The 26,024-nt window shown below is 36.4% G+C and overlaps 1 protein-coding gene across 2 annotated transcripts in view; it reads left to right on the top strand.

The window, feature by feature from the left end:
* Positions 1-26,024, top strand: part of LOC150109200 (rho guanine nucleotide exchange factor 3-like) — a 235,143-nt gene that overhangs the window by 124,144 nt on the left and 84,975 nt on the right. For both annotated transcript variants that reach the window (XM_090406217.1, XM_090406208.1), the window contains one exon: positions 15,879-15,955. In XM_090406217.1, coding sequence (XP_090262343.1) covers positions 15,879-15,955 — 77 coding nt within the window. The remainder of the gene's footprint in view (positions 1-15,878; positions 15,956-26,024) is intronic.

The following is a 26,024-nucleotide window of genomic DNA, read 5'->3' as shown; positions in this document are numbered from 1 at the left end:
CCTTTCTCCTTCCTGGTTCATCCTTCCCACTCCATGGCCGCCATGCACCCTTTCACAGTCCCTATTCTGTCTCCCTATGTGTCCGTTCAAGTCTCCTCCGACAATCACCATCTCATTTTCTTCTAGTTCCCATTTCTTCATCTAGCACATTCCAGAATTCGTCTTTCTCTTCTGCTGTAGAGCCAACTTGTGGGGCGTGTACACATAAGATGACCAGTTGCTCTTCTCCAAGACCCAGTTTCATTTGCATCCTGTCATTCCTCCTACACACTTCCAGTACTTCGCCTTTCATTCTGCCACACACCACAATTCCAACACCATTTCTTCCCTCTTTATTCGCTCCAGAGTAGAACAATTTATACCCGTCTCCTAGTTCCTTTGCCTTTTTCCCCCTTCCACCCTGTCTCCTGCATGCATAAAATGTCCAACTTCCTCACCAACATTTAATGTTCCCACTCACAACATTCTCTCCACTTGCTGGGCTTGCTTCTTTAACTGCCCTTGATGCAGTAGCCCTCGTCCACTTCTTGCAGCTGTAGAGCAATGTGGCTGCACGTCGCTTAAGGTGTATGCCCTAGCCCTTGTATCACTTTCTTTTCGACTGATTTGATCATAGCTAGAGCTGGCAGTGAAGTTTTACAATCAGACGCCCTTCCTGACATCAACCCCTCGCCATTTATCTGGGCTTGGGACCGGCACCTATTAGGGCTAGCTTGCCCCATCGGTGGCTGCATAAGGCCAAATGACATAGCAAGATAGGAAAGATTCAACCCTAGCCCTCGAATACTCTAATAGCATTGGGGGGGGGGGAGCAGGAAGAGAAGAAAGAAGGAGAGGGAACCAGTCTACAGATAATATAACATGTATATTACATGAAGTAAGGCATGATCCAGCATCAGGTACCTTGGGTTTGCCATGCCCGTACTCACTAAAGTGAGCCCACGAGGAAACTGTAAAAAATAAATAAAAATACAAAATTGATAAAAATATTTTAAAAAACCATTAGCCCACCCACAGTACAAATGCGCCATAGGCTTACAAAACACTTTGTGGGTAGCAGCCATATATAAAAAAAAAAATAAAATAAAAGCATTAATAGTTTTGAGAGTGTACAGTATGAGGTAGTGGTAGGCAAGGCAGGGTATTTCATGAGATGTCACTATAATCCAGTGAACAGAGGCAGATAAGTGTGGTAGAGCAAGTGATTATTACGGGAGATTTAACAACATACATTAGCGAGGGAATTCCATTCCCTCACTACCCTACATTTCTGGAATTCTTGAGGAACAAAGTCTTAGGCAATATTTAGGAGGGGGAACATGAGGATCAAGCGTTTTTTTTATTTGATCCTAGCATCAGAGAATCATAATGTTAACTGAGAAGTCATCTTTGCCTCCAGTTTGTGAGAATGGTCTTGTACTCTTGATTTGGATGATGAATAGACTTGCAGAAGTATTAAGAAGAAAGGAATTGTGTAGAATTATAAGGCAGATGACCATAATAATCTTGGAACTCAACTTGGGGTCAGTTTCATGAGTGGAAGAATTGGAAGGGAGAGATATCATTGTATGGCAGCTAGTTAAGAAATATTTATCAACAGCTATTACAATTTGCATTTCTCAAGTGAAAAAGATTATACAGTTTGGTGTAAAGTGCATGATGTCTGACTTCTTTCCAAGCATTGTATCTCAAATCTTTTGTAATGTTTTAAATGGCAGAAATATAGTAATTTTCAAACTTTCTTTCATAGCTCATGCCATCTATGCTTGATGTGGCAGTAAAGATCATGAGTATAAAGACAGTGTGTAGAGGCTTAAGTGATGTGAGGACATCATGTTGGAGGCTTAATGGATTGTATACAGCACTCAGAAAGGATAAAAACAGAATTTAATACTTCCTATATTTCTTCTCAGTCACTAAGACATTTTCAGGGATTACAAAAATATTAATGTAACATCTACACAAATACCACACAATACTAAGCCCAACCACGTGGATGACTCTAAAGTCCTATCTGGGTGGAGTACCTTCTAAGGGCAGTTGTAGGTGGCCTGGAATGTAAGGTTGGATCTCTGATGATAAGTGTTTCCCAAATCTTAGCAAGCTTAATGCAACCGTATTTATTAAGATTTGGTTGATTTCTGAGAGCTGCTGCTGATTCTAAAAATAGCCTCTCTTTTTTGAATTTGCTGTGGTGGAGCATGGTGGTTTTTTTCTATGAGTTCCTGTGGGTTGTATCCAAGGCATGGTCAGCCAGGCCTGACTGACCATAGTCGTGGTTGCAGATGTATGACTTGTGTTCCTCCAGGCAGATGGTTGCTGATCTGCAACAAGTATGCCAGCTTGCAGGAACAGGGTACTTTATAAACTCCAGGTACCTCCAGAAAACTTCTTGCACTTTTTTCCATAAGGCATCCTTTTCCTCCTATACATTTGCTTGTTAATCTTATTCCATTTTAAATACTGCTGAACATTAGAATAATGCTCTTATATTTCGAATTGTATACCAAAAATCTTAATGCTGTCCTGAGGAGAACAGTTTGGTTTTTTGATGTCCTATCTTGGACATTTCATTTATCTTATGCCTTTTTGAACTGGTTATCATCATTCCTCCACTTTTCTACATTTTACAACTAAAAACATTTGTCAAACAACAGGAATTTATGGGTCGTTACATTAAATAAAATACACCTACCTGTTTCACTGCCTAAAATAGAACTGCCAGCTTCTTCAGGGTGAAAACGCTGAAAACTATAAATATATGGATGACAAAGTAAACACTGAAAAACTGTTAGAATACAAATAGGTAAAACTCATTCTAGACATTAAATGTAAAAACCCATGGCATACATTAGCCATCTGCAGTTAGAACTAGAAGGTAATTGTGAGCAAAATTGAAATCTCTAACATTAAAAGATTTAATAAACGATTTCCATATGTCACTTCATATCCGTCCGTGGTTTTTATTCAGTGAACCATGTGAATTGATGGCCATAACAGATTCCTTTAGAAGTCTGGAATAAAAGTTCTTTTCTATATAAGGCATAGTTGAAAAGTTCCAATCAGCTACATGGGCTGGTGTTAAATCTGGAATGAAAGGTTTAATTTATCCTCAAGCATTTCATTTGGGATTTAACTGGAATACACAATTCCCCAAAAGAAATACTTGTAAATAGGTATAAATTCGAATTTTGTAAATATAGCAAATCATTGCAAAATGATCATTGCAATGATCATTTTGCAATGATTCCTTCTTATAATCTTTCTATGTATTGTTTTATAAATTGCCCTGTAAATAACAGACAAGAATTAAGATATAAAAAAGGTAATATTGTAGCAGGAAAGTCAGGGGAAAATGAAGAATTTTGTATAATCGAATTATAAGTGTGACCCCAGGCAGTAATACAATGTCCGAGGTGCATGCAATGCCCATGTGGAGAAACGACAGAGAAAGTGAAAGTACGGTATGCAAAGAGGCTTGTGTAGCGGGTGCAACCGATGACGTAGGGAGAGCAGATGCGGAGGAGTATAAAGGGTTTGGTGGCGTGAGTGCTCTCTCTCTCTCTCAAAATTTTTGTGGTCCTTATCCTGTGGCGGGAACTGAAGAGAAGTCGTTTAGGTGGCAGGATGGTCAAGTGGCAACGATACGGTGCTCTAGGTCTCAATGGCATGACAGGCTTGAATTTTTGGTGCTCCATGAAGTTGTGGAGGAATATGACAAAATACATTTGTCCTGTATTGAGCTGTCATTTAATTGAAAATGACAGTTACCTATATGTCTCCTTTCCCATGGCACAGTAAAGAATACATTTGTAACTAACTGCTGGCAGCTGATATCTAAAACAAGATATGCACACAGAATTTGGTAGGAAGATTGCTATGGCTGTTGACTGATTTTTATATAAAAGTGCCTTATTAACTTGATAATTTACCATTTATATGTTTTAAGTTGTTAGAGTAATTTTGACCATATTTCATATATGGTCAACAAGGATAACAATAAAATAATAGAACAGAATAGCAAATAGAAAAATAGAATGGTTTCTTTTGCTGGATCTGTGGAATTTTTGCTGCTTCAGAAAGGTATCCACTTGAAAGTTACAAAAAAGATTTGAATTTCATATTTTGTGAATTTTGCAATGATTATTTTATAACAAATTAATTTTAAATACTCTCAGAAATCAACTTGAAAGTTTATGTTTTTCACTATATGCAAGAAAAGAACAATTTTGAAATATCATTCTTAACAGTGTTTCGGAGTACAAGCATACTCCAATCATACAACATGCTAGGTTCCAGACCACTATAATTTAGCAAATCACTAGTTTTTTGTTTTTTTCCACTTGTAGATGATTGTAATGGTTTAATAATTTTCTTATACAGTCATATATATATATATATATATGGAGCGACGCATAGTCGAGTCTAAGGAAATTGTTATAGACCCTCATCACATAAATAATAACCTCAGCTATAATCTACCGGACTCTTTCAGCTCTGCTATCCGATATTGCCACACACACTTGAAATCGGATGCATGCAGCTACTTAACAATAGAACTTCAACACGGATTGTAGCTACAGTTCAAAGCTAACTGATTTTATAATAGTTGTTTTATAGTGATACGATGTTTCTTATAGTGTTTACTTGCTTTCTATGTTCCCACACCTGAAGAAGTCGGACAATCCGATGAAACGTTGCGTTTTGAATAAATTTAATTGTTATTCTAGTCTCGGTTATAGTCAGTATATATAAATATGAATATATATATATATATATATATATATATATATGTATATGTATGTATGTATGTAAACATAATTAGAAGAAACACGCGTATAAACCACAGTGAAAATTATTTAATTGTAAATATTTCATCCTAAGTATCTTAGGATATCATCAGTACAGTATTTAAACAAAATTAGGAATAACATGCAGTTAGGGCGCATGATCACAATAGAATCTCATGAAAACGTGCATAACGTGCTAAAGTAGTACAAAAAAAAAAAAAAAAAAACGTTAATTATTTAACACAATTTTGTATGATAATTTCCCATACTTTAGGAATAGTAAGAACGTCGTTGCGGTTTAGGTTTGGTCTGTGTAGTAGGGCTTCAGAACTTTCTTTGTATAAACGTTCATGTTTAAATAAAGATCTATGTAAAAGTTTAACCTTTTCCCAATGGATCCTATGGTTTGGATTTTCGTGTTGAGAGAGGCCAGATTTCTGCGGTTTAAGAAGACGAATGTGGTCTTGATGTTCCGAGATGCGTTTCTGAACAGACCTACCTGTCTGTCCAAAGTAAGATAATTTGCATGAGCATGGAATCTCATAAACACCAGGTAACATCAAGGGTGAGAATTTGTCCTTAGGAGAAGGTAATAAGTTGTAAATTTGGTTGATAGGTTTGTAAGTAGTGGCAAAATTGTATTTCTTCATAATTTTAGAAAGACGTTCTGAGATGCCTTTAACGTATGGGAATATAAGGTATGGGAATCCTATGCACTTCTTCCTGTCTGGTTTGATGTATGCAGAAGTGACTGATGATTTTTTGAGTTGTTTTGGGATTATATCCATTTAGGATGGCTGTATTTTTGATAACTTCTAATTCCTGGTTTAAAGATTCTTCAGAGGAGCAGAATTTGTGTGCTCTGGAAACTAGTGATTTAATAATGCCAGATTTCTGAGATGGATGATGAGCAGAAGAATTGTGAATGTAGTGACCTGAGAATGTAGGCTTGCGAAAGACAGACGTGGTGATGGAACCGTCTTCTTTTCTTTTGATGTGTAAATCCAAAAAAGAGATACCCTGTGGAGATTCTTTTTCGCCATGTCCGTCTTTCGTTTTTATTTGGAAAAATTGTGTTTAAACAGTGTAGTTTGCACAGGTTTTTGCTTCATCTTCTCTGCATGCATATATTTGTAACATTGAATAGCATTTTGCAATGTTAGGATTGGCATCCTTAAGCAAATTATAAATATTGTCAATTTTTCTGATAAAAGTCGAAAGTCATTAAATGAGAACTCTTTTGTAGGTGCTTCAGTGATAGGTTCATCATCTAGGTCATTTGAATGTGAGTAATTTCATTCATGCACATTGTCAGAATCCAAAATTTCAAATCTGTGATCTTTTCCAATCTGCACAATGTCTTCAGAAACAATTTTAATTTTTGAATCATGAAATCATTCCCAGAATGCAGTAAAACATCACCACACAGTTCTTGTATTGTTAATAGTTACTGCATGCCATGATTCAATAATGTTTTCAACAGCTTTTCTGATATTAAAATGCTTTCAAAAAATCTGTCGAACTTATCGCCCCATCTCCTGTTGTTGCTTCTGTGGCTTGAAAAAAGTTCCTCTCAAATAATAGGCCTTAAACATAGAAATGAACACCCTGATCCATTGGCTGTAATAATGATGTGCTGGGCAGTAGAAAAAAGTATTTTAAAATTTTCATGCAGTTTTGCAGCAGCATCATTATCAGCACTAACATTTTTTTGACTACAGTTCAAACATCATGAAGCCCAATATGCTGTTTAAAGTTATAGAACCAACCACAACATGCTGAAAAAGTTTTCCTTTACTTCCTTACAGAGGCTGGTTTCTTTGTTTTGAATTGTCATCTGACTTAATGGAAGTTTTTTTCTGATTTAAATCTTCAGTCATATCATTAAAGCTATTCATATTATCCATTGCAAAACTTCTATATTTAATGATTACTTTGGTATGGAATAGCTGTTCCATGTTTTTGATTTGATCTTAGTGTTTGTACTGATGACTCATTCATTCCTTTGTTTTCTGCTATTTTAGTATACAATGCTCTTTCCTGATGCATTATAATTTTAAGTTTTTGTTCTACTGTCAACCATTTACATTTGTAAGGCTTATATACTTTGTTGCGTTTCCTCTTCTGACTCAGAGTACTCATATGCAATGTAATAAAAAAAAAAAAAAAAAAAAAAAAAAAGTAAAAATTGTAGATGTACCAAAGCTGAAATAATACTAAACCATGCATCGATACAGCTGTTACTGTGGTATGCTAAATCACTACAATATTTTAGTAGAGCAGGAATGTCACTAATGCAGTACCATACTCCTGTAATTTTTTTTTTTTTTTAATTGTTAAAAATTATAAAACGTACTATAGCAAAATTCATGCTGTTCTAAACTGCACTGTATAAGATGTTGTATCTGGTCTCAGAATAACTGTTTCATGTTTATTCTTGGCAAATTTATGATGCCATATTTGTTCAGTTTGTGGGAGTGCTTCATAGCCAGTTTATACTGAGCTAAATATACTGAATATTTAGAATAAGCTAAATATACTGAGAGTATATTTAGCTTATTCTAAATATACTCTCAGACCCGTAGCAACTTCTGTGTAATACAGATGTTTATTTCCGTTGAATCCTGTGTGAAAGAGTATCCAGAGCATGGTCTGCCAGTCCTGATGAAGAATGAAAGTAGTGGGTAGCTAGCTGAACGAGTGATCTGCAAGAGCATGGAAATTATGCATGCAAAGAATGAAGAACTATCTTTTCAAATGTATCTTGAGTATAAGGAATGGAAATAGTTTTATTGTGATCTTGTGCATTGGTTGCAGGGGACATGTGGCCGGATAAAATCTTTTATCTATTTGATAAGGGTTATAGCTCTTGGTATGAGTTTTTTCAGGCTGCCATACTGTTGGGTTGGGTGGTGGTGTGATTGCATATGTAAATATGCAATTACATATGTGATTGCATATGTAAATATGCAATCACACCACACATTATCCCATCTGTTATTCATTATCTATATCCATATAGATAATGAATAACAGATGGGATAATGTACATCCTTGTCTCACACCAGATTTAACATTAAACCATTTTCCTGTACTTCCTTCAATTCTTATTGCTGACTTACAACTCAAATAAAGACTAAGTATTTCTTGATATAATGCCCCATTGACACCATATAACTGCAGCGTATTGAATAGCTTCTCTCTTGGCATTTATGCCTGGATTTTAAATAAACAAAAGGATAATGAACCATTTGATAGTTGTCACTAGTGTGTCTAGAAAGCAGAGACAATTGTTGCTTTCTTTTTCTATTGTGGAGTGTATTTTTGGATGTCAGCTGTTTCAATGCATTAAAAAGATATCTAATGTGTCTAGTCAGAATCTGTAAGATCAGATTTTTTATTAATATTTTGAAGGGAAGAGATATTTTAAATAAATCAGGGAGAGTTGCCTGTGAGGGGGTGAAAGGGATTTGGATAAATGTTTGGCTAGTTTGTCCGTGGGCTGTTGGGTGACGTGGGATATTAGGTTTGTGAATTTTAGAGACTCCATAATCCCAAATGGTCTGACTTGATAAGGTTACAACATTTTTAATGATTTTCTTCATTATCATCATCATCATCATCAAATTCCTGCCATGTACCCACAAGGGGTGTACAGGATATGATAGTACTACATGAAAAAATTATATCATTACTAACTTCCTATCTACAATTTTCCTCAAAATCTGTCTGTTACTTGTCAAGACTCCAACATTATCAGATCTTATATTTCTATCTTCTAAGGCACTTTGTACCTTATCAATCCACCTATATTTTGGTCTTCCTCTTTGTCATTTTGCTGCCAAACTGGCAGAGAACACTTGTTTTGCTAATCTTTCCTTGCCCATTCTGTTTAGGTGACCATACCACCTGAGATTAGCTCTGCTAACACATTCCTGGATGCAGACAATGTCAAGTTCTTTCCTAATATCCTCGTTTTTAATATGATATTGCCATTGATGCCATCTGTTCACGCCTATAATCTTTCTCAGGACTCTCATATCTGCGGTCTCTAGTCTTTGGTCAAGTGTTTTACTTCTGACCCAGCTCTCAGATCCATAAGTTAAAACTGGTTTGAACACTGTCTTTTATACAGCTAATTTAGTGTTCCGACTAATTTCTCTCTTATTCCATATGAATTTATTCAATTGACTTCCCACCATACCAGCTTAGCTGATTCTATTGTCTATTTCTATATTTAATTTACCATCTTCAGTAAAAATCGTGCCTAAGTAGCTGAAATGTTTTACTTGTTCCACAGGTTCTCCATTCACAACACAGTTGACATTTTCAATGATTCTGCCTATTTTCATTGTCTTTGTCTTTTAATTGCTGACCTTCATACCATATCTATTACAACAGCTATTCAATTTAGTCAGAGAATCTTGCAGACTTGTAGCAGATTTATTTAGAAGTATAACATCATCTGCATAAAGCAAAGAGCTGACATTAACATCTCCAACTTTGATATCATGTTTAATACCACTTTCCTTCATAATGTGATCCATATAGATAATGAATAACAGATGGGATAATGTACATCCTTGTCTCACACCAGATTTAACATTAAACCATCTTCCTGTACTTCCTTCAATTCTTATTGCTGACTTACAACTCAAATAAAGACTAAGTATTTCTTGATATAATGCCCCATTGACACCATATAACTGCAGCGTATTGAATAGCTTCTCTCTTGGCACCTTATCATATGCCTTTTCCAAATCGACAAAACTTAAATACAGATCTTTGTTATATTCCCATGCTTTCTCGACTATTTGTCGTAAAGTGAAGATCTGATCCTGACAGCCTCTGTTTGGCCTGAATCCAGCTTGTTCTTCACCAAGCTTTTCTTCCACAATTCTTCTCAACCGTTTCTCAAGTATAATTGCATAGATTTTGCCAGGAACACTCAGTAGGGAAATACCTCTGTAATTCTCACATTCAGTTTTATTTCCTAACTCCTTTTTATATATGGGTACTATGAGAGCTCTACTGCAATCATTGGGAATTCGTCATTCTGTCCAGGCTTTCTGAACTATGCAGTGCAGCCACTGTAAGACTCTTATACCACCATACTTCAGCATTTCTGGTCTAATATCATCTATGCCTGCTGCCTTTCCACATTTCAAGCCTTTGATGGCTTTTTCTACTTCAAGTATGGATATGTATTCCTGCCTGCATGCCTGGTCAGTGTTTTTTACCACTGTGCTGTCATCACTGCTTGTTTCATTTAGCAGTTTTTCAAAGTAATTACTCCATACTTCCAGGATATCTTTTTCTCCAGTTTTCATGTCACCTTTATCATCTCTAACTCCTTTTATAGCACTCTTTCCTCCATTCCTAAGTTTCTTCAACAACCTCCAGAATATTTTGCAACCTTCTTGATATTTATTTTCTATATTCTTGCCAAAGTCCTCCCATGACTTTTGTTTAGCTAGTTTTACACAGTGTTTAGCATTCTTGCATTTGTCTCTATATTCTCTAAGAGTATAAGCTGACTTATTTGACAGGAACTTTTGATATGCTTTCTTCTTTTCCTTCACTGCCTCTTTAACATCCTGTGTCCACCAGGGAGTTCTGATTTTTTTATCCTTGCAGACAACCTCACCACATGCCTCTCAGGCAGAATCAATCAATGTTTTCTTCAGAGTTTGCCACTGAATCTCCAAGGTTTGATTCCTGTTCTCAAACTCTTTCATTTTTTCTTCAATAATCTTTGTGCATTTTAGTCTACAGTTCACATATGAGAGCTGCTCAACTTTTATTTGCTTTAAAACTTTCTTACATGTTATTCTTTTCAATATGAAATTCAATTTTATCCTTCTTAGGACTAAATAGCGATCACTTCCAATTTCAAATCCTCTGTACACTCTGGCATCCTGCACCAGGGAGAAAATATCATTATCAACAATAACTTAGTCAGTGAGACTTTTCTTATTCCTAGCCTCTTCTCTCCATGTGAATTTGTGCACATTTTTATGTTGGAACATGGTGTTAGTAATAACCAGTCAATGTCCTGAGCAGAAATCCAACAGATATTTGCCATTATTATTAGCTTTGCTCTTTTCTCCAAATTTTCCCAAAATATTTTTGTATGTCTCAGAATCATTTCCTACTCTGCTATTTAGATCCCCAACAAGGACCAACTTTTCCTTTTTCATTGCATCAGTTGCTTTTTCTAAAGCCTCAAAAAATTCCTCCACTTCTACCTTAGTAGAACCTTCTGTGGGACCATAGGCACAAATAAGTCTCATTGTTCAGTTCCCCATTCTCATATTTGCCCACATTACTCTACTTGAAACTGACTGCCATTCAAGAAGATTAGCCTCGTATTTTGTGTTGAATACTATGGCTACTCCTTCTTTTCCTTGATTGTCATTGCCTGAATATAACATTTTGTATTTATTGCTCAGAAAGATCTCACCAGTTTTGGTCTTTTTTGTTTCAGTCACCCCTGTTATGTCGATCTGGTACTTATCCAATTCCTCAGCTAGCTCCATTTCTTTGCCATTCAGGCTTCTTACGTTGATAGTACCGATCTTTAACTCTGGTGATGTTGAGTTGGGGTTTGTTTTCAGATTTGTTCCAGTAGCTGACTTTTCGCTGTTCGCCCTGGTTCCCTGGCGAAAACAACGGGGCCTTGTTTAACCTGGCGACACCCCAGCCGGCATGAAATTTTGTCATGTTGTACCATCATTTATTTATTTTGGTTTAACCAGTAAGAATACAATTTTGTCGGCTAAATCCCAAATTGCCAGCCCATCCTCGTTCGTTCAGTATCCAAGTAGATACCCAACAGGGTGCACCACGAGAAGTTGAGGATTGGACATTAGGTCAGAAGCCCTGGTCAGTTCTCCGCATTCCTTTAAAGGCTATGTGGAGGTCTCCTCTCAGTTATACAGCTTTGATCCTTAAGCACCCCATGATTTTCTTTGCACCAAGAAATAGAAGAAATATTAGCTTTAAGGAAAAGTTTATAGTAACAACATACATACATACATACATCTTGAAGGCGCACTCTTCCTAATTGGGTTGTGGGGGCAAAAGCTGCAAGAGGAACTTCCAATGGTCACGATCCTCTGCCACCAAGCTCAGGTGTTCTGGTGGGATTCCCAAACGTGTCCACCCAAGGTTTTGGATATAGTCTATCCAGCGAGTCCTTGGCCTTCCACGGCCTCCCACCCTCTGGCTTGGCAAAGAGGGCCTGCAGAGGGAGCCTCTCTTGTGGCATTTTGACCAGGTGCCCGTACCAGCGTAACTGTGATCTCTCAACACGGAGAAGCAGCGGTTGAGTATTGAGGGTTTCCCGAATTGCAGAGCTTCTGACTCTGTCCAGTTTTGTCAGCCCTGCAACCCCTCGAAGGAACTTCATTTCAGCCGCTTGTATTCGTGTCTGCATTCTTTCGGTCATTACCCAACTCTCATGACCATAGGTGAGAATGGGGACATAGACTGTATTGAAGACAGCCAGCTTTGCCTTCTGGCTTAACTCCCGCTTCAATACTACCGAACGGCCAAGCTCCTGCAATATCGAGCTTGCTAAGCCAATTCGAGTATCTAGCTCTACGTCCCATTTTCCATCATTCGTGAATATGGACCCAAGGTATTTAAACTTCTCCACTTGTCTCATTGGGACTCCACTTCCATTTAGAGTGCACTGGGATGGTTGTCTTGAGACCACAAACGTTTTAGTTTTGGCCACACTGATCTTCATTCTGGCATCTGCACAAACAGCTACAAACCTATCCAGGGTCTGCTGGAGGTCATCTGTGGAAGAGCTAAGCAGAACTAGGTCATCTGCAAAAAGCAGATGTCCAATGCTACATTTTCCAATTCTGACACACTCACTGCCTTGGCTGTGCCTATCGATCCAGTCCATAAATATTATGAAAAGGAGGGGTGACAGAACACACTCTTGGCAGAGGCCAACATAGACTGTGAAAGGTTCAGACTTTGTGCTGTTTACCCTGACACAAAACTCTGGGCATTCGTACAGGGACTTGATGGCAGCTAATAGTTGACCATCCACTCCATACGCCTGTACTACTTGCCAAAGCTTATCCCGAGGAACCCGGTCATATGCCTTCTCCAAGTCCACAAAACATGTGTAGACATTCTTGGCATATTCCCAAGATTTCTCAAAGATTTGCCTTAAAGTGAAGATTTGGTCAGTTGTGCTTCTACCAGGACGAAAGCCGCATTGTTCTTCCTGGAACTTTGACTCAACTATGCTCCTGCACTGTCTTTCCAAGCACTTAGCATACACTTTCCCAGGTAGGCTGAGCAGAGAGATGCCACGATAGTTACTGCAATCCTTCTGGTCTCCCTTCTTAAAGACTGGTATTATTATGCCTGTCTGCCATTGCTTTGGTGCTCGCTCAGATATCCAAGCAGCCTGACACACTCGAGTCAGCCAGAGAACACCGTCTCGATTTAAGGCTTTTAGCATTTCGGGTCGAATTTCATAATCGCCAGTAGCCTTGCCCAATTTTATTGCTAAATGGACCTCCTCTGCTGTGATACTTGTCATTGCCCTGATCTGCACCTCTTGGATGTCCACAACTGCTGGGCCACCCGGGTTAAGAAGGCTCTCAAAGTATTCCCTCCATCTGTGAAGGATATCCTTCTCGGTTGTTAAAAGTGCACCATCAGAGGCCTTAATTGCCCTTGCTGTGCACGATTTCCTCCCTCGAAGGCGCTGGATGGTCTGCCAGAATACCTTGTTCGCATTTGCATAGGATGAATCTAATCTTTCTCCAAAGGATTCCCAAGCCTTCTGCTTTGCTGTCTTTACTGCCTTAGCAGCAGCTTTTCGTGCCTCAGCATACCGCAAACGCATCTTAGGTGACCTGACTCTAAGCTATGTTAGGTAGGACTCCTTTTTTTCCCGGACAGTTTTTTGGACTTCTTGGTTCCACCAAGGTATCCTTTTCTCACTGCCTGTTGCCACGCCGAGCCGCTTTCTGCCACACCATGAGAGTGCAGAGGCAGTGACAGCTGTTCTGAACAACTTCCATTCCTCCTCAATATCTGCAGTATGTTTGGGAATCTCTTTCTGGAGGAAGTGTTATCTGCAAAATTCTTCCTCACAGCCTCATTTTCCAATGTCTCCCATTTCACACGGTATAGCTGCTTAGTCCTACCAGCATTGATGGTAGCATCTGGTTTCTGAAGCCGTAGAGTGCACACAACAAGGTGGTGGTCAGTTGACAATTCTGTCCTTCTTCTCACACGAACGTCCAACACTGAGGAAAATAGGTCTGTTGAGACTATAAAGAAGTCAATCAGAGACCTTTGTTCTAGTGTATCCCTGTACCAGGTATACTTATGGACTTCTCGGTGCTGGAAGAAGGTATTCATTATGGACAAGCTGTTAGTACAGCAGAAGTCCAATAATTTCAACCCATTCGCGTTAAGGTCAGGGGCACCGTTCCTCCCAACCACACCCCTCCATGTCTGGTCATCTGTTCCAACATGTGCATTGAAGTTGCCCATTAGCAGAACTGATTCCATGTCTGCCACCCTGTCAAAAACAGCATCCACTTCCTCTAGGAAAGCAGAGTATTTTGACTCCAGATTAGGTGCATAGGCTTGCACCACAGCCAAATCATGGTTTTTCATCTGAAGCCTTAACACACATACCCGTCCCCCAATGGGATCCACTCAGCAACACAGTCTGACAGCTAAGGGCTTGTGAGTATCCCCACATCCACCTGAGCAGACATTGTCGGGCTCACACCTGAGTAGTAGAGCTTCCACCCCCTTATCCAGGTTGACAGTTCCAGAGCCTCTCCTCTTGGTTGAAGAAAGCCTGACTAAGTCTAGCCAGTAGCGCTTGGCTTCCTCAACCAGTTCCAACTCCTTCCCTGTCAGAGAGAGAGAAGATGTTCCAGTTGCCTAAAGCCATAGTCTGGTGCCATTGTCGTTGCCATTTCCGTCCTTTTGCAGAACCATTTCTTTGCGCTGTCCCTAAACACCTCCCCAAACGGGTAGCGGGCCCATTGATGAAGTTTCCTCTAGCAGAGTGCTGAGGAGTGGTGTCTAAGGGAGCCTGTAACATATTTTTCGAACGAGTCCCTCTATAGTAACAACAACAAAAAAAAAAAAGTATAATCAAAGCTGATAAGGGAAATGCAACAATTGCCATTATGAATAACGTCTTACAACAAAAATGAGCAGTCATTCTTAATGACTCCCCTACAGATCACATTGCAGACTGGTATCATAACAAATATAAAAAAAAAAAAATTAATAAGATGTATTAAAAGTTACACATTGGCCTAAAGAAATTATCAGAAAGCTAAAATCTTGATGTGTGCCAAACCACCTCTAAAATATATCTGCCCTCTAAAATTCACAAACCTAATACTCCTGCTGCCCCCCCCCCCCCCAGTATTTGAATAGTTGACAGTATAGACAGTCCCACCTACAAACTGGCCAAATCATTTATCCAAATTACTCTCCTGTCCACAAGCATCTCTCCCTCATTTATTAAAAATTCTCTTAACATTAATAAAAATTTTTAAAAAAATGTAATCCTTACAAATTCTGACATGGTTGTCGACTTTGGCAAGAGACCTTTCACTTTAAGCTAGATTTTTTAATTATTCAGATTGACCGTTTATTTTGGTAAATTTGCAAACATCCTGCAAATTCTGTAAAAATATACAAACAGCTAGGTGGGACTGTGGTACATTTTCTCCTCCTACTAACTGTTTCTGTGGGGAACATTTAGAAACCCAAACACTCAGCACAGCTACACATAAACCAATAACCTGGCTATGATATGTAGATGCATCATATACATAGCAATGTGTTTGGTATTTTGCTTCTTGCCCTAGACATGTCAGATACATTTTTAATGCTTTTAAACAGCTGACATCCAAAAATACACTTTAATAGAAAAGAAAAGTAACAATTGTCTCCCCTTTCTAGTACCTCTCATATGTTCTGCAACCCCTGGGGGATTAAAATTAAAAAAATAATTGAATTAATTACATTGGTCAGAAGATTATTATAGTTTTTTTTTTTTTCTGAATTTATTTTTAGAATTAATTCAGCATTTAGAAAATCAAAGGCAGAAAGATGGAACAATAAATTTTATTGGACCTATTCTTTTGGATTGGGTGAGTATCAAAGTGATAAAATAAAGGCAATTTTAATCAGCATTAATTCAAAGTAATTAGTTTTCTAGAATTTGGATGCTAATATATATTATTTTATTTTTATATTATTCATTTATTAAAGTTAAAAAAATACTTCAAAATTAAGTTTATAGTTGCATTTTTTTCCTGAATATTTTGTAATTGTTGATTATAAACATAATGTATTTGCATAACAGATTTCTTGTTTAATTTTTATTTTACAAAAGAGCTCAAATGTTTTAGCCATTAACAAGCTGCAAAATTAGGTTTTAAATAGCCATAATACTTAAAATATGAAACTTAATGTATTGCATTGTGTTCATTTGAAAATGATGACTAATATCAACAATAGTCATCAAGATGCAATCAGCCTTTTTCTAAACATCAATGAATTTGATTAGTTTCTTGATGAAAAAATAACTTGACAAAATAACTTATGCGTAAAATATTCAGATAAAAGTATTAAATATATTTAATATAATCATTTCATATTTTAGTAAAAATGTTAGAGCAAGTTATTGTGGAACTGGCTAAATGGATTTTACGCAGATATGGTATTTAAAACTTTTAAAAAAAGCCACTCCAATTTTTGATACAGGTGGATAAGATAACATGCAGGAGAACAAATTGACAAAATAATTTGAAATCATACTTTGTAATAGTTTTGATAATTAATAAAATTCAAGTTTTAGAGGACACACACAAACAAACAAAAAGTCCATGGTTCAATTTTGGCAAGTTCATTTTTTCATTCCTAGGAGCTGTGTTTTACATTATGAGAGAATATCAAGAATAGTGAGGGAGCTTGCTCCACCTTTGCTTCGAATTGCCTTCGTCGATAGTTTATCGGCATTGAAACTCATATAGATCGTAGTTCTCGATCTTGAGTTTCACTTACTGGCTATATAACAACATAGGATTTTTATCCGCTTAATTTCTATTAAGTTGCCAGAAAACTAGCCGTTTGGCTTTTCATTTTAATTATAAAGTTCATTTTTATTAACTATGACTAAATGATTCTTACTAATAATTCTGTACTGGTTAGAGGTAGAAATTAATGAATGGTATTTAGAATCTCTTAAAATTTGTTATGTTATTTCAGTTTTTGGACCAAATATAACTGAAATATGTGCAGTGTGAATTCATTTGAATATGATGACCAGTGGCGGTTCGTGTGAAGTGTGCTTGAAATCGTGGGGGTGCTGCAACTTTCGAAATATATATACACACTGTAAATACAGTGTATATGTGTGTGGATAAAATATCAGAATTATGGTAAAAATTTAAAAAATAAAAATAAACACGAAAAAATATTGTTTATTATTGGTAAAATTATACATTTTGGTATAATTCATAATTACTTAAAAATAAAATATATTCTTCTTGTTTTGTTTCATGAAAAAATATTGTTTATTATCGATAAAATTATGCAGTTTAGTATAATTCAAAATTATTTAAAAATTCTGAGGTCATAATTGTCAATAACTCCAATAATGTTCTAAAATAAAAACTATAACAAATGTTATGTCTTTAATTGTAATGTCCAAATATTTAAAGAGACGGAATAAACATGATAAGCACTACGAACACTCTACTACTGCAAACTGCATATAAACAAGTGGAAGTGTGCGATGGACAGTGCTGCATTATGCTAATAGCTCGCATCTCACTATGACGTGCATATGCTTGTGCACGTAGCAATATGACACTGTGGTAAACATAGTGCTGCTAGTGTCCTTCGCCCTCCTAAGTGCTACAAGATGGATTTTTATTATTTTTTATACAAAATAAGAGAATTGTATAGGATTGTTGATCTCGATATATAAATATATTTATATATCGAGAAAAACTGGGGGTGCTGCAGTTCCTCGGTGCCTATGGACGAGCCCTCCCTGATTGAGACGGTGCTAATGGAATCAGAGTTTTTCTAAACATTAATAATTGCTTGATTATGAGCTTGCAGCTAAGTCCTTGTATCAATATTGATTGATATTTTGATAATTAGCAACTGTTGTATTCTTGTGTATGGTTGAGTGTGTTTGTTTAATTTTGATATACCATGTGTAATAGATAAACTGTGTTATTCATGGCTCCAATGCGAACGAGCACAATAGCAGGCAACACATCATTTCGTAGTGGGTTTGACATTGGGAATGTTTTGTGAAGTGTGCGTGCACGCGCGTGCTTGCACTACATATTCACTGCAAACAGAAAATGGATTGTTGTATGAGATTGGCCGTACAGAGAGTGTGTTATAGAAGTTTTATGAGCCAGAAATGCAAGACTTGTCAGAAGCAAGAGAATGAAGTAGTGAAAGTTAGTGCTGAAACCAAAAGTATTGGCGAGAATGAAGTTCCAGGTTTAAACAATGGTGAAAGAAACATGAGAGTATAAAGGAGGTGATTAAAAGTAGTGGTAAGATAGCATAAGTAAGAAGTTTAGGAGAATGTAAAAGAGCTGAATAAAGAAATAGCTCGTTTGCATGTAGTCTTTCACAGGACAAGGTGCAAGATTGAAAGGCATCAGAAACAGCAAGAGATTAGTTAAACTGAGAACAGAAAAGCAAAAGGTCCAAAGCTAAAAACAAAATTATAAGAATAAATGAGAGAAAGAGCATAAATAGATAATTTTTATGGCGATTCTATGATAAGGAGAGTACTTCATGAAAGCATTACAAAATCTTGTTTCCTTGATGTGAAAATTAATATTAGTAATGCTGTTAGAATGAAGAAATTGGAGCTGAAAGAATTGATTTTGGCTGGAACCAATGACCTGAGAGGTGAAAAGTCTTGTATTTCAGGGAGGATATGAAAGAGTTATTGAAAGAAGTGAGAAGATGAAGTTTGAGTCTTCTGCCACACTATGATAGAGGCAAATTGAAGAATGAGGGCGATTATAACTAATGAATCAATATGCAGGTTGTGCAGAAGAAATGATGTAGAGTTTGTTGGACCTATAGCCTGAGTTTGATAGACGTAAGGATTTGTGCAATGCTGATGGACTGCACTTAAATAAATTTGGAGTTAGTTGTCTAGAGAACTTTGTTCACTAAAAGCACAAAGCCAGAAAAACAAAAAAAAAATAGAGTAGATGAGTGTGTGTAGGAAGGGACCCATGGAGCAAATGAATGCGAGAATGACAAACAAGTGCAGAATCTAGTCTCTCATGCAAAAGTATTGAATAGGGTGGGCAATTCAGGTAGTAAAGGTGTTGGAAGCCTATAGGGATGCTTCATTTTCTATATACTAATGCCAGGAGTATCAGGAACAAGAGTTGGAGTTTTTTTGGCATTAGTTAGTGCAACCTTGCCAAACGTTATATGCATTAGTGAGACTTGGCTAACAGCATATAATGTAGTTATAGGGATAGAATGTGATGGATTAGTTTTTTTCAGGGAGGAGAGAGTAGACAGGACAAGGGGTTTGGTATCACTGATAATAGCAGATGAATTGCAGCCAATAAGAGTAGGAGTCAGTTGTGCTGATGACGGCAGTTCTTTTCACTCAATCTGGTGTGAGATTTTAGACCAATAGGATAAAATCTAAAATTGGTTGCTGCTATAGGCCAGGGGAGTGTCAGGGATTATGTGGAAGACATTTATCAACAAATTAGTACAATGAGTGCAAGTTCAGTAATTATAATGGAGACTTCAACTTCAGAAACCTAGATTGGAGAGAGGAAAGATAGAGTGATAACTGAGGTGAATAACGGGAATGGCTACATGATGATACTGCTGTATTTTGGAAAGGCGTTTGACCGGATACCACATGGAACTCTGTTATGCAAACCGCAACAAATGGAGATGGATAGGCCACCTTTTTATCCATATCACCAGGAAACTGGTGATATTGTTGCGTCCCAATTTATGATTTTATTCTATCTAGTTATTTCCCCTTTATCTATGTTCAACTATTATCTACGCACGAGATATCGCCAAAATTTTTACTAATACTTAAGTTAATTCTCCTCTTAGTATCCTAATATTTTTATTATGCTCTCACCTTTTGGGACATTTAGTTTAAGATATTATATACAAAAACAAGGAGAAAGAACTAAAATATGTCTGAAAGTGAAACTATGTTGCAGTCGTGACACTTTATCTCGTTTCTTAACACATTAATTTCCCGCGTGATTAGGTTCGTAATTTTTCAAGTGGTGCATTGGACAGCAATTTCAGACAACTGTTTTATCATTGGACAAAAGGTTTATTAAATTCCTTAAAATGGTACAATTCAAATATTAGTTATTACTCAATTCAATACTGTACTAAATATTTACAAACTGACATTAGCTTATCATAAATAATTAAGCTATGATCATATAATGGGTATTACGATCATGCCACCATACACATTCAACACATAAATTCATTTGACACGGACATATAAGATTAATTCACACTATTTAACTATCCAAACTTAAGTAGATTAACTAAACCATTTACTGCACTGACACATAACTATGACATTTAAACTTTCTTATCTTATACAATATATTAGACATGCAAAATTCTCAGGACACTTAATTACTCATATAATATTAACATTAGTAAGCTTACTTTCATTATATTCTGTCATATACTAAAGTCCTAGTATTGTTTTCTTGGTCACTTCAACAGTTCAGTATTAGAATAATGATAACTAATACAGACGAATCTTAGTTAACACGAGATATATTTTACAGTACCTTTCTTTCTTGAATTTTCCATATGGGCCTCTACCTTTTTCTGATCGAACTGTCTCGGTATAACCTCTCCGATAATCTGTTTCTCCTACGTTCCTTTTGGAATTGAACTATGCTTACGTGGTCTTAACCTCTCGTAACTTAGGACACACTTTGAATCATCTATATAACTGCTGTACAACTCGCTACGTGGACATCGATTTCTTTACTTCTTTCCCTTTCTCGTAGTTGACACTGGAGTTGAAACACAAAGAATATGCTTTCTTTTCTTTGACTATATGGCATTCTTCATACATAGGAAGTACGGAATCGAAATCCAACTCACTTTCGTTTCCGTGTTGTGACGACGGAGATATAACCCCTATCTTGTCACTTTGGAAAACACCGTGAAATCCATACGAAAGAGCTCGCGAAGAACTCTCCTGGAACAGAACCAAAACCAAAAGCCAAAAAAAGTCTCCCCCTTTTGGGGGGGGGGTTTCTAACCCTTTTATACCCTCTCTCCTAACAGCACCTTCTCCAACTTCTTTTCTCCACCCCCCCCCCCCCCCACCCCCTTTTTGACTTGACTTTACCGACCAATTAGGGTGGCGTTTTTCTGCCAAACGCCATTTGATCGGCGAGCCCGTAACGGGGTCTCAATCCGGGAATTGACCCTAAGCGATTGTCTGTTGTTTTTCTTGTGCTAGCCTCTAATTTAATCCCCTTTCCAAAATTTTTCTATGAATTTAATCTCTAGTCTCTCACATACCATTTCTTATGACTAATCCTTTTCTGTCTTACTTAGATAAATTTTCTCTTTTGTATCATATTACAACATTAATATATTCTTTCTTTCTTTCTATTTGGACAGCAATTTCTTTGTCCAAATATAAAGGTGTTTGTTCAACAAACACCTTTATATTTTATATATTTTATTGGATGCAAGAATTTCTTCCTTTTCTTTTAATTAATTCATCTATTATCTTTTATGCAGGGTTTTTGATTTATTTATTCTTCATGTTACACCATGATAGCTGAGAATTCTACATTCTTAAGATATCAGGTGTAACAATATGGATAAAAGGGTGGCTGAATCCAGAAACTCTTTATCTGTAAGTATTCTGTTTTTTTATAGTAAGAGAAACAGATTCATAGAAAGTAATGGGAGATGTTTTATGATCTCATAATGGATAAGTGGATATCATCAGGAAAATAGCTATTTTCAATTCTTTCATGAATGTCTAATTGTACTGATTAAATCCATTGGCAGAAAAGCTTGCTTATTGTTTCTTTTGTTGATCTTTCAATGTTAAAAAATCAGGAAGATATGAAGCTATTACTGAGATTCTGGAAAATTTTTTTCCTAAAATGTCTGCAATTGCTTTTGAATCAGCAGCAACTCATCCATTATATTCCAAGGTAGATAAACAGTGTGTTCTATATCTACTGTTCATTTTTGAGATTTTATTTATCCCATACAATTTTTGCATTGGTCAACGATGTAAAGTTAATCCAAGATTGTTTTTGACTCTGCTTCACATAACGTGCCCTGGCCTGAGTATATTTAAATACTATTAAGTTTGCTGTGGTAGGGTATCTACAAAATAAATCCTTGGCTCTGTCTTGATTTTTTGTTTTGATTGCTTGGCACTCTAGGTTCTAGAGTTCCAGGCATTAGATAGAGTGGAAATCAAGATGATGTTTTTGGAATTGCAACTGCTGTTGCATGTACAGATGAGGTATGTAACAGGTGTACATTTGCTTCATTGATAAGGTTTCGGCTGACTTTTATAGCATTAAATTTTTGCAAGATGGGGGAAAAAGTATTCCAGTCACTCTGTTTTATTTTCCACATGTACGTTCTTGTAGGAGAACATGGTTCCTGTGAAGACAGTACAGGAGTGGCCAAACTGCAGCTTGTGAGTCACATGTGGTTCTTTGACATATAATGTGCAGCTCATGGAAATATGTTGGCTGAGCTCCTTTTTGCATCACAATTAATATAACATGTAAATATAAAATTTTCAATCATCATAATTATTTATTGGGTATAAACTTGAGAGGATTAAAACAAGTTTAATATTCATGGTGAGTAAATATATTTATGAATTTAAATGGTAATTTTAATTCTAGATTTGAGTCAGGAATTAAAAAAATTTCAGATCAGGAATTAGTAATTGTACTAATTCCTGATCTGACATCTAATTAGTAATTGTACTGAATTAGTAATTGTACAAGCCAGTGCTGACAATGTTAGTTTTAATGGGCATGGCTTGTGATTGTGGGCAGTGAAATTAGTGGAGTGTTGGTGTGATACTTGCTACTGTAGAGTTTGGTTGCATTGCGTGTGTTGGAGCTTATTGTTTCTTTTCACTTTAATTTTTTTAGAAGTGTCTTTGAAAATTTTGTGAAGGCATCATCAAATTGTAAGAACTGAAAGTATGAAGATGAAAACAGAAATTTTAACTAAAAATGGGGATCGGGGAGATTTTACATTCGCCATTAAAGAAGGTAAACCTCTGTGTCTTATCTGCAGTGTGTCGCTGAGTCATTACAAAGCCAGTAACTTGACACACCACTATGAAACAAATCACAAAAACTTTTCGTCTGATTATCCACCTAAATCAGAATTGGGAAAAACAAGTTAACTGTGTTAAAATCATCAGTAAGTTATCAGTAGACACTGTTGACAACGTTCAGTGAGGCAGCTGATACAATGACTGAAGCTAGTTTTGTTATATCATGGAATATTGCTCGTACTAAATGTTCATATTCTGATAGCAAATGTGTTAAGAAGAATATGACTGAAGATGTATATTAGATCCAAATAACACAAAACTTCAGTGACTAATAACACAAATACCAGCTTCATGCCACACTGTAGAGAGAGGCGTATCTCCCAGGTGAGTGCTAATGTTGGAGACAAAATGCAAAATAATTTAAAGAAATTTCCTTACATTCAAGTTTTGAGGGAAACTTGTGCCATAATATTATAAATTATCTACACATAAACACAAGGAAAAGTATTATTTATTAAATATACCGTCAAATATTTCAGCTTGAAATGAACAAACTATTAGTGATTTAACATCACTTAGCTAGTACTATTTTGAATAAATTAATTGTTTGCATTCTACCTTGTAAAAAACTATTGTTTAAGCCACTGACGTTAATTTCAAACTGAAATATTTGGCAGTGTATTTAATAAATAATATTTTTCCTTGTGTTTACGTGTAGATAATTTATAATTCCTTGCATTCAGCTTAGCTCTTGATGAATCTACAGACATACAAGGCAACCCACAGCTGGCAGTATTTGTTTGTTTTGTTTCATCTGATGTAACTGTGAAAGAAAGAGATGTTGGACTTAGTGGCACTAAAAGAAACAACTCTTTTAGTGCAACTAAAAAAAACAACGCAGTGTTGACATTAAAAATGCACTTAACAGAGCCTTAACAAATGCTGATATTCTATTGGATAAACAACTTGTCAGTGGTACAACAGATGGAGTACCTGCAATGGTGAGGGAAAATGCAGATTGCAGTTATGAAAAGTGATCCCAACTTTCCAGACTTTCTCTCTGTTTATTGCATTATTCATTGTGAACACCTGGCAGCTGGATACTTTACTTATGAAGATGTTATGAAATCTCTTTTTAAATTGTCAATTTCATACACTTAAATGAGAAGACCCATTGACAGTTCAAAAATTTTATTGGAGGACTAGAGCTTGAAGATAAACTCAGTGATGTCTCTTTCTATTGCATTGTAAGGGGGCTGTCAACCAGCAATGTCTTTAGTAGGTTTGTGGATCTGTTGGAGCCTATGATTACTTTTCTTAAAAAAAAGAAATTCTGTCATCATCTGAAAATGAATGGATGCACAATCTAATGTTCCTTACAGATATAATGAATCATCTATGAAGTCTCAACTTGGCACTCCAGGGGAAGGATAAGATTGTTTCTGATCTTACTCATACAATTTTCAGCTTTCAGAATAAAATAAGAGTTTTTCAAAGAGACGTATTGTCAAGAAACTTCAGTTACTTTCCCAGTCTCAAAAAAGAGAGTAAGAGTACAGAAATACAATTTTATTAATACAGACCAGTATTTTACAATAAACATTTATTAAAACCTACCAGTTTCGCCAGCAAACTGTCTGGCTTTTTCGAGGCATTACGGAGATAGAATGTACTTTAAAGAGTAAGAGTACATTCCCTGATATCGAAATAAAGACTGCAAACTGGAAGAATACAAAAATAAATTACAAGGACTGCTTGAAAATTTCCTAGACAGGTTTGAGGACTTGCATAAGCTGAAGCCTTGCTTCACCTTGCTTGTAAATCTATTCATGGTTGATGTGATCATTAATTGTTGTCCAATTCTTGAACCTCTGCTTACAGAATCATCTGCTGTGGAAATGGAAATAATAGAATTATGGGAGAACTGGTCTAAAGATGATCTGGAAGCAAGTTCCAAAATAAAATATCCTGAACTGAAGAAAACAGTGTGCGATTCTCAATTTTCAGCACAACATACTGCTGTGAATCACTGTACTCTGTAAATTCGAAGCATTGTGCAATCCTTACAAATCTACACCTGATGGGGCTAATCCATACAGCCTTCACAACATATCAGCTGGATCATCAACAACTTGCAACCAACATGGAGACTCACAAGACCTATTAGCTTGATAATTATAGCAACTGTGTCATAAAATATTATTATAAAACTATAATTTTTGTAGGGTGGTATCTGATTAAATTATCTCTAAGTTTAATGGTACATAGCTCCATGTTTTGACAAGATATTTACTATATTATTTACTATACTATATCTTAGGACATCGTCAGTACAGTTAATTCAAACAATACTAGGAATAACATACAGTTAGTGCGCACAATTACAATGGAATCCCAATATGCGTGCAGTAGCATGTTATAGAATTAAATTAAAATATAACAAAAAAAAAAAAATTAATTCTATAACATGCTACTGCACGCATATTGGGATTCCATTGTAATCATGTGCCCTTCTTCTTCTTCTTCTTCAACTTTCTGGTTCTGTCCACTGCTGGATGAAGGTCTCCCCCATGATTTTCCAGATCACTCAGTTTTCTGCCTCTCCCATCCATCCATCTCACTCCTGCAATTTGTTCCAGTTCATCTCTCCACCTTCTTCTCGGTCTTCCTCTTTGTCTTGCTCCATCCATTGGTCTCCACTCTGTTGTTTTTCTAGTCCATCTCCCGTCACTGCATCTGGAAATATGGCCAGCCCATCTCCACTTAGCCTGTTTAATGTATTTTACAATATCCATGACACCTGTTTGAGATATATTGTCTTCCTATCTCTTAATGTTATTTTTAGCATACTTCTTTCCATGCAATGA

This window comes from Typopeltis vanoorti, chromosome 2 (assembly GCF_054136105.1).
Source record: "Typopeltis vanoorti isolate ZY-2024b chromosome 2, IOZ_Tvanoo_1.0, whole genome shotgun sequence".
Classification (NCBI taxonomy): Eukaryota; Metazoa; Arthropoda; class Arachnida; order Uropygi; family Thelyphonidae; genus Typopeltis; species Typopeltis vanoorti.
The sequence above is the reverse complement of the archived record's forward strand: the minus strand, read 5'-3'. Positions and strand labels throughout refer to the sequence as shown.